This window comes from Gracilinanus agilis, chromosome 2 (genome assembly GCF_016433145.1).
Source record: "Gracilinanus agilis isolate LMUSP501 chromosome 2, AgileGrace, whole genome shotgun sequence".
Lineage (NCBI taxonomy): Eukaryota > Metazoa > Chordata > Mammalia > Didelphimorphia > Didelphidae > Gracilinanus > Gracilinanus agilis.
Window position 1 is genome coordinate 441,228,549 of NC_058131.1, and position 9,720 is coordinate 441,238,268.

Below are 9,720 nucleotides of genomic sequence, written 5' to 3' on the forward strand. Positions count from 1 at the left end.
AGGGTGAGTTCACAAGTATTGGGGAGGATCATAAGTTGGCAAGAGTAAAAGAAGAATGTGGGGGATCCAGTAACTACTTGGGTAGATACAACCATGGCTCGGTCCCAACTGTAAAGGGTCCATTTCCAAGGTTGATGTGGGTTGGATGGTTGTTGGGAATGCTCATGGGGTAGGTGACAGTCCACAACCAATAAAAGGAAAAAAAGATAAAGGTATGGGGCCAGAGAGAGGGAAAGAAGATGGAAATAGGAAACCGACCCTAAGAGGGGTATCAGATTTTTAGTTAGGCCCATGAGTTTCCCCTTTTGTTTTGAGGAGACGAATCTTGAGGGGGTTCGTAGGGTGTCTGCGGGCTTGCCACTGGGGTTCAGGCTGCTCAGGTGGGTCTGCTCGGCGAACATGTGTGTGGTGGATCCAAGGTCCAATGCCGTCAACCTTTAAAGCAGAGGGGGTGATAAAAAGAGTGACATACGGACCTTTCCAGCGGGGCTGGAGGGTGGCACACTGGTGCCGCTTAACCCACACCCAAACTCCAGGTGCAAAGTCGTGTGGGGGAAGAGGAGAGGGTTGGAAGAATTCTCTGAGCCACAGATCACGGTGGGCTTCTGCAAGCCTCAAGAGCATGGCTCGGAATTCCTCTGGCCCTTGGGGCTTTGTGGGCATCCAGGGTACCTGGGGAAGGATGGGGGGAAGAGAGCCATACAAGACCCCAAAAGGGGTAAGGTGGCGTGGGCCAGGACTATTCCTGGCCTGGAAGAGGGCTAAAGGAAGGAGGGTCACCCAGTCTATGTCAGTCTCGAGGGCCAATTTGGATAGTGTCTCCTTAATTGTTCTATTCATCCTCTCTACCTGGCCGGAACTCTGGGGGTTATACTCATAATGTAATTTCCAATCCACCCCCAGGGCAGCTGTAAGTTCCTGAAGGACCTTGCTCACAAAAGCAGGTACGTTGTTAGAACCAGTGGTTACTGGGAACCCGAAGTGAGGAATGATCTCTTCCATCAGTTTCTTGGGCTGTTTTAGCTTTGGTTAGGAATGCCTCTGGCCAACCTGAAAAGGTGTCCACAAATACCAGCAAATAACGGTACCCATACCTTCCGGGCTTTACCTCAGTGAAATCCACCTCCCAGGATTGGCAGGGCCATTCTCTGCGCACTCGATGTCCTTGATGTCTATTGGGTTTCCCTGACCACATTAGTTGGCAAGCCCGGCAAGCGGCTACTAGCTGTGTTAAGTAGGTTTCCCCGGCCTGGGAACCTCAGTTGTCCCTTGTCCAGAAGCTGGGCAAGTTTCTTCTCCCCCAGATGAGAAAGATGGTGCAGATGAGTGCAGAGCAGCTGTCCCAGCGCTTCAGGGAGGATTCTGTTGTCTTCTGGGTCTCTGTACCACAGGCCGTCTTTAACTCCATAGTGCCGTGCCACCCAGTCTAAGTCTTGTTTCGAGTATTGAGGATCCCCAGATGGAGGGGGTGGTATGATCATGGGCAGGGTGAGGAGGGGCGAATGGAAGGCAGCTTCTCGCGCCGCCTGGTCAGCAGCTCGGTTTCCCCGTGCCTCTAAAGGGTCCCCTTTTTGGTGGCCAGGGATATGGACCACAGCTACTGCCTTGGGTCACCAAACTGCAGAGAGGAGTGCTTGGATTTCTTCCAGGTATTTGACCCCCTTACCTCCTGTGGTGAAAAACCCTCTCTCCCTGTAGATGGGTGCATGGACATGCAAGGTGGCGAAGGCATACCGACTGTCTGTGTATACCGTCAGTCGCTTCCCTTCAGCTTTTTCAAGGGCCATTTGTAGGGCAACCAACTCTGCTTTCTGAGCCGAGGTTCCCTTGGGTAGCGCTGCTGCCCAGATGAGGTTCCCCAATGCATCCACCACTGCTGTTCCTGCCTGTTGTTTCCCATCCTGGATGAGGCTGCTCCCATCTGTAAACCAGACCAGGTCTGCGTTGGGAAGTGGGGTATCCTTCAGGTCTGATCTGGCCGTCACTGTCTCAGCCAGGATCTCCTGGCAATCATGTAGGGGTTGGTCTGGTGGGGGGGTCAGGTAGCAGGGTTGCAGGGTTCAGGGCGGACGTCACATGGAAGGAGATTCAGGGGGCATTCAACAACAAGCCCTCATAGTGAGTGAGGTAGGCATTAGACATCCATTGACTAGGTGGTTGTTTAAGGATGCCCTCAACGGCATGAGGAGTGGTTATTCGAAGGGCCTGCCCATACGTGAGCTTGTCAGCATCTCGGACTAATAAGGCCACAGCAGCTATGATGCGCAGGCAGGGGGGCCACCCCAATGCCACAGGATCTAGTCTTTTGGACAGGTAAGCTACTGGCCTGTCCCAAGGCCCTAGTCATTGGGTCAGCACCCCCTTAGCTACTCCCTTCTTTTCATCTACAAATAGCTGAAAGGGCTTTTCAGGGTTTGGCAGGGTTAGGGCAGGGGCAGTTAGCATGGCCTGTTTGCATCTCTGAAAGGCATCGTTCATGGCAGGTGACCAAGCCCAGTCTGCCTTCTCTCTAGAGCCTTCGTATAGGGGCCGGGCAATCTCTGCAAACCCAGGGATCCAGAGGTGGCAATACCCCACCGACCCTAGGAATTCCCGCACCTGCCGGGGTCCCTTTGGTGGAGGAAGTATCTTTCATGGCCTGGGTCAGCCACCATTGTCCCCCTTGAAGCTTATATCCCAGGTAGGTGACCTCCCGCTGGGCTATACGGACCTTCTTAGTGCTCAGCCTATAACCAAGGTGACCTAGAGTCTCTAGCAGGCCCTGGGTAGCGGTTTCACAAGCCACTTGGGTAGGAGCAGCGAGTAAGAGGTCATCTACGTATTGGAGGAGGGTAATTAGGGGGTAACTGGCGGAATTCCCTTAAATCTGAGGTGAGGGCCTCATTGAAGATTGTCGGGGAATTTTTGTACCCTTGGGGCAACCGAGTCCACGTTAGTTGACCTGTTGTTTGCGCCTGCTCATCATGCCACTCAAAGGCGAACAAGGGCTGGCTAATGGGGGCTAGTGGCAAGGTGAAGAAGGCATCCTTTAAGTCGAGGGTGGTGTACCAGCTGAGGTCAGGTGGCAGTGAGCTCAGCAAAGTGTATGGGTTAGGTACAGTGGGGTGGATGTCCTCCACACGCAGATTCACCTCCCTCAAATCTTGGACAGGGCGAAAGTCCTGTCCTCCTAGCTTGCAGACAGGTAGGAGAGGGGTGTTCCATGGGGATCAGCAGGGGACCAGAATACCTGCTTCCCGAAGACGAGTGATATGTGGGGCAATCCCTCTTCGAGCCTCCAAGGACATGGGATACTGCTTGACCCTCACTGGAGTCACCCCTGGTTTAAGTGCCACAATGATGGACGGCCAGGCCCATGCCCGAAATCTCAGTCCATACCTCAGGTACCTTGTCCATCCAGGGGCGGACGTGGTCTAGAACTTCCAGCGGGGCAGGGTCTGCATGGAGGCGATGCTCATCATGGAGGGATAGAGTCAAAACATGTAGAGGTGAACCTTGATCATCTGTGACTGAGACCCCAGAGTTTGAGAAATGGATATGGGCCCCTGCCTTTTGCAGGAGATCCCGTCCTAGGAGAGGGGCTGGGCAATCAGGGATGACAAGAAAGGAATGAGTAACTCGATGGCGACCAAGGTCCACCTGGTAGCCAGTGGTCCAATTATATTTTTTGGTACCGGTGGCACCCTGCACCCAACTGGCTTTAGAGGAGACTGCCCCTACAGGTTTTGTTAAAAATGAAAACTGAGCACCTGTATCAACCATAAAGTTCATTGGTTTCCCCTCCACCTTCAGGGTTACCCAGGACTCTGGGAGGGGTTGAGAGTCCCATCCTCTTCAATCTTCCTCCCCCTTATTGGCCCAGAGAACCAGGGCGTTGGTCATGGCGCGGGTGGCGGAAGGGGTTAGGATTGGGAGGTGCCCGGGAGTCTGCACCTGCAAGGCCAGGGCGAGGGGTTCTGCTCCTGGGCCGATTTGGACATTCTCATTTCCAGTGGCCTTCCTGGTCGCATTGGAAGCAACGTGAGCGGCCCCCTCGATTACTGGGGAGTTCCTTCTGCAGTTGCTGGGACAGCCCAGCCACCAGGATCTTAGCTAGGTCTTTCTGATTCTTTCTGTCCTGTCTGTCTTTGTACTCCTGATCCTCTTGGTGCTGCCTGGTTTTGTATTCCCGCTCCTCCTGGTGTAGGCGCTCTGCCCTTTCCTCAGGAGTTTCTCGGGTGTTAAACACTCGCTCAGCTACCTTAAGGAGGTCACTTATAGACTGCTCTCCCAGGTTTTCTATCTTTTGGAGCTTTCGGCGGATATCGGGGGCCGATTGGTTGACAAATGAGAGTAGGACTGCTGCCCTACTGGTTTCTGCCAGGGGGTCCATAGGAGTGTATAGGCAAAAGGCCTCCTGGAGCCTCTCCAAGAAGGCAGCAGGGCTCTCATCAGGCCCTTGTCTAACTAAATATACCTTAGCCAAATTAGTCGGCTTGCGAGCCGCAGCACGGAGACCAGCCATGAGAACCTGGCGATAGACACGTAGGTGATCCCTACCTTCTTGTAGCTCAAAGTCCCAGGGGGGACGAGTGGAGGGAAAAGCCGCCTCTATGAGGTGAGGCTGGGTTGTGGGGAGCCCGTCTATCCCAGGAACATGTCGGCGAGCCTCGTGGAGGATTCGTTCACGTTCCTCCATGGTGAAGCGTACCTGTAATAATTGCTGACAATCATCCCAAGTGGGATGGTGTGTGAACAAAATAGATTCCAATAGGGTAATGAGTTTCTGGGGTTCCTCAGAGAAAGGAGGGTTTTGGGATTTCCAATTGTAGCGATCACTAGACGAAAATGGTCAGTATTGATAACTACGGGGTCCCCCTTGAACCACAGGCCCCACCATCCGGACTGTGAACACTGGAACTGGGTCCCCCGGGGTCTGTTCAGGTGGTTCTGGTGTCCCTTGCTTGCCTCGGGTCCTGGTGCTGAGGGCTGGGGGAGGCACCCCTCTTGTTGCCCCTCCTGGCTGAGATACCTCTGGTTGAGGCACCCCTCCTGCCACCCCTTCCAACTGAGGATACAATGGGGCATATGGGGGAGGGGATAGAATCTAGGGGGGTTCGGGAGAGGATTCTTGAAAAATAGGAGGGATAGAGGACTTGGGCTTGGGGGATGAGTCCTCAGTTTCCCCTCTTCCTGTACTGAGTGCAAGGGTCCCGATGGTCCCACCTGCTAGTTGGGTGCCTGTTTTTAGGGAATCTCATTCAAGGAGTGGGGTCAAGGACCAGGTCTTGCCAGGTTAAGATATAGGGGACCTGATCTAGGTGTCCCTGGGGCCCCAGATCAAGGATCTTAGCTCGGGTTTTTGAAATTACCCCTAAGTACACTCAGAAGTACACAGTGTGATCAGTTTCCCTTTCTTTACTGAGATGGACAGATTATGGGCCTGGGTTTTAAAGTCCAGGAAATGGGAAACCATAAGAGAAAGGGGGGTGGACTTACTTTGGCCCATCGTGGCTTCCAAGAGAAAAGGTGAGAGGAGGCCACAAAGGACAAGGGATAACAGAAAGGCAACAAAACAGATACGTAACGGGGAAGACAACCAAGACAAACACAAGACAAACGTGCGCACGCTCACACTCACTTGCCTGGGGGAGCCCAGACCAGTCCCGAACAATTGATGTGGGGATTGTGTCAATTGATGTGGGGACTGGATCTTGGTCCTCTCTCTCCTCCCAACCTCCAGTGCGTCCACTGGTACCTTCCTCAGAGGACTCAAACCTCTGACTTGGGGCCTCAATACCCCAAGAAAATCCGGAGACCTTGAACCGCCCGGATGGATCCCAAAGACAGATCTCGAACCTTTTGCTTTGGGGGCCCTGTGAGACCTCGAACTTCACAAGTTCCAAAAATAATTCCAAGGGGATAAGGAGGTTCAATGGTCTATGTGGCCTGTCAGTCACACACAGCACTTGCTCCCAGGGGTTCCGACCTTTGCCCTCGCGGGTCAAAAGGAGATGCGTACTGCCCCAGTCCTCTCTCAGAAACAGGTAGAAGGGGTGCCCTTGGTTGGTAAGCTTGGCATAGGTTCCTCCGTATAAACCCGGGAGCGGTGGGGCAAGCCGAACCACTTAGCTATATGCTTACCAAGGCACCACCTTCCCCATCAGTTCAATCACACAGTCACACGCTAGGGCACCACCTCCTCATGCAACATCCTGACACACAGCGCTCGCTGCCAGGGGCAGCCACAATCACAATCTCTTCCCAACCCTTCCGGCCTGTCCTCTCGCGAGATCCAGAAACCTCGGAATCCGGTTGGTCCACTCTCAGAAACAGGTGAGGCAATTAACGGAATCCCCGAAATCGGGCTTGCCCAGGCCTGATAATAGGTCGTCCTGTATAATCCGCAGGCATGGTAATCTCGACCACTGAATCATATGCCCTGAGCCGTACCTCGACCTCCCATAATTTTCTGTGATTGACTTGAAAGATGCTTTCCTCTACATACCTCTACACCCAAAGTGTAGATTCCTTTTTGTGTTTGAGTGGGTCTTCCCCTCAGACCCCCAACCCCAAGTCACGACCCCAGCAAGGGCCTTGAGACAGCCCGAACTATTTTGGGGCTGCCCTCAACAAAGACTTTAGAGCTCTAAAACTGACTAACAGCTCCATTTTACAATACATTGATGACCTCTTGATTTCTAACCCATCAGAGGCTGGCTGTGTCTGGGACACAATTTCCACCTTAAAATTCCTAGGAATTCCAGACTTAGAAAAGCTTTTCTTTTTGTTTTTGATGAGAGAAAGCAATTTGCCCTAGGCATTTTAGCTCCGTACCTGGGACCTGATCTGAGGCCAGTGGCTCAAACAAATAGCACTGGAGCTCCCAGACCTCCCCTTCTTTAGCCCATCCAAAGGAGAGGGGAATCACCAGGTGAGGATTGGCAGATCAATTTCACCCACCTGCCACCTTGCAAAAGGTACAAGTCCCTAAAAAGATCCCTCATCAAACTATATGAGGAAGCAAAAATTGATTGGATCCAAGCTCTCCAAATAGCCCTTACTAGAATCAAACTTGTTCCTCCAGCAGATTTAGGACTAAGCCCATTCAAACTGCTATATGGGAGACCCTTTCTAACTTCTGATATTCTTTTAGATACAGAAATTATTCACAATTTTGTTCCATTTTCTAAACTATTCAGGCAGATCCACCAGCTCTGGAGGAAATATGCTAACAAGATCCTTCCCAAATCCTGGAGGGAGGAGAAGGAAGAATTTCTCCACCCAGCCAGAACTGGAGATTTGGTATACCTGAAAACATGGAGTGGATCAAACCAGCTAACACCCCATGGGATGAGCCCCTTCCCATAATTTTGTCCACTTCTACTGTGGTAAAATTAGAAGGGCAGAACACATGGACTTATGCCTCTTGTATTAAACCCTTTAACCACCTCCAGAAACAGGTGGTAAAGGGGGAACAGATGTCACTTATTCCCGTGAGCCCCTGGAGGATCTCAAATTCCTCTTCTGCCAGAAGAACAAGCCTAAGGATGCTCTGGAATGGGTAGACCCTGTCCCCCTTCCTCCTGGTTCTCTTAAATCTCTTACTCCTTTTCTTACATTTTCTGTTCTTTTTTTTGTTTCTTTAATCTAGCCAGCTGGGCAGAACACTCCCTGATTTAAACCCTTTGAATTTTTGTAACATTGTCACTTCTCTAGTTACTTAAGCTCTCACTTGGAGTCACTGAAGATGCCACTCCCAGCCTGGATCTCTGGACATTTGCCTAAAGTCAGCATTTCTCTCTCTACAATGTAGGCAGGGCCAGCTATACATCCATACCCAGCTTTGAAGAAGCTAACAGAAGATTGAGAACTTTGTCCCTTTTCCCTTAGATATTTGGAGAGGGGGGAGATGACATGGGCATTATGCAGAAATGGCAGGGATCCTGTACCCCTTAACTCAGGCAGGCTGTGAACAGGGAAATTCCCTTCCCCCTTCCTGCCTTGTGACTCCCAAGGCAAAGACATCCCTTAGGTAGAGATGGACAAAAGAGATACACCTCCAGACCACACCTTGATAGCCTAAACCCTGAGGATCCCAGACAGACTCTCCCCACCCACCAAATGCCTAAGTGCAAGAAGTCATGTCCACACTCTGGAAAAGGATACAAAACCCCCTGAACTGGGGCATCTGGGGAGCAACCCCCAACAGTTGCTCCACCCGTGCTGCCCTGCCATGTCTTGGAGGGCAACCCCCCAGGGTTGTTCCAGTCATTCTGTCTTGCTGACCATTGATCCTATCTTACTAATAAATCTTTCTTTTTACTTTTAAGTTAAGCTTGGAGTCCTCTCATTCTTGAGAAAGATTTCCTTTTCAAACCCAGGGGTCCACCATTTGCACCCCTATAACACTATGACTTAAGACACTACTCTGAATTGTGAGATAATTTGGTCCCTTTGAATCCAAGACCACTTAGGTTATTTAGCATCCTCTTTGGACTCTGTCCTCCAAAACATAATTGTACTGGAACACTGAGCCCATAGCTTCCTTGGATCCTAGGATAAAACTCAGAATAATTACTTTGTTTGAATTATAACTTTTGAGCCTACTATATACTTCTCAATGACAATCAGTCAGTTAACTCTTAGAAAAGCTATTATTCTACTTGAGTAGAATAGCAAAAATATGAGTTGAAAAGCGTTTCATCCAAAAATGATGGGATTCCTTCTCCCAGAAAGACATAGAATCTTTTTTTGAGGGGGGTGAAAAGAAAACAGGTCCAAACTTAAAGTAAAATGGTAGTAAAGGAAGGCATGTGACTAAAGCAACTTTCAATCCGGAAAGGTAGGGTCTGGATTTCTGTTATCACTCTGGAGAGATCCTCATCTACTGTGGGGAGTTGGATGTCAGTGATGGACATGCTGAACAACTGCTAGACTGCATTGGATCTCCACAAAATCTATTATGGTATTTCAGTTAGATCAGTGTTTCAACTTTGAGGGCTTCCTCTTCAAAGTGCATGGCATGTCTGATAGATGGATTGATGATATAATGCCAGGCTGGACAGGGTATGTCACTCAGCTGATGGATAGGATCTTCATAGGACACAGTTGCTTGCTGACCAAGCTAAACAGTTTAATTGGCCACTAGACTACGTATTCACAGGATATAATGTCTGTGCCAGATGGATCAATCCATTGAACTGCCTGGCCTTGTTCTTTTTAGGCAGCTATGTCTAAAATCTCTAGCCCTAGGCTCAGCTAATGTTACTGTATTTCCTTGACTGGAGCAGTGTTCTTTTCATTTGGGATCTTATTGTCCTCTTTCAGAAAGACACAATTGAAGATGAATAGAAACTTCTTTAGTTCTGCTTCCCTAAGCTTTGTCACTGGTTGAGAGTTGGTAAAGAACCCCACTTAAAATTATAGTGAATTTCCAGTTACATTTCCTAGATTGCTGTTGGATTTTATACAAAACAAATGGCAAGAATCAAAGATACTGAGGTGGTCTGTGGCCTGGGACCAGTTCATTTTTTCTAATGATCTTTCCATATGCAGTTGATTCAAAGACTTCCTGATATTTCTTTGTCTCTAACTTTGCCCCTAATGACATTCAATTACATTAAATTTTTGGCATTCAAAAAAAAGCTAAAATAAGCTTCTTGCATTGTCCTACCTCTTGAGTTATTTCTTAAATCCACTTTTACCAGTCTTCTGCTTTGGCAACCCATTCAGCTAGTA

General features: G+C 49.9%; 1 protein-coding gene across 1 annotated transcript; it reads right to left on the minus strand.

Moving 5' to 3' along the window:
- Nucleotides 1–279: 279 nt before the first annotated feature.
- On the minus strand, nt 280–8,900 carry LOC123233949. Its single transcript, XM_044659940.1, is given in 11 exon segments — nt 280–672; nt 850–1,023; nt 1,191–2,018; nt 2,020–2,623; nt 2,625–2,849; nt 2,851–3,348; nt 3,350–3,830; nt 3,997–4,817; nt 4,872–5,047; nt 6,166–6,302; nt 8,810–8,900. Coding segments are annotated over 11 exon segments (4,428 nt in total).
- Nucleotides 8,901–9,720: the final 820 nt, after the last annotated feature.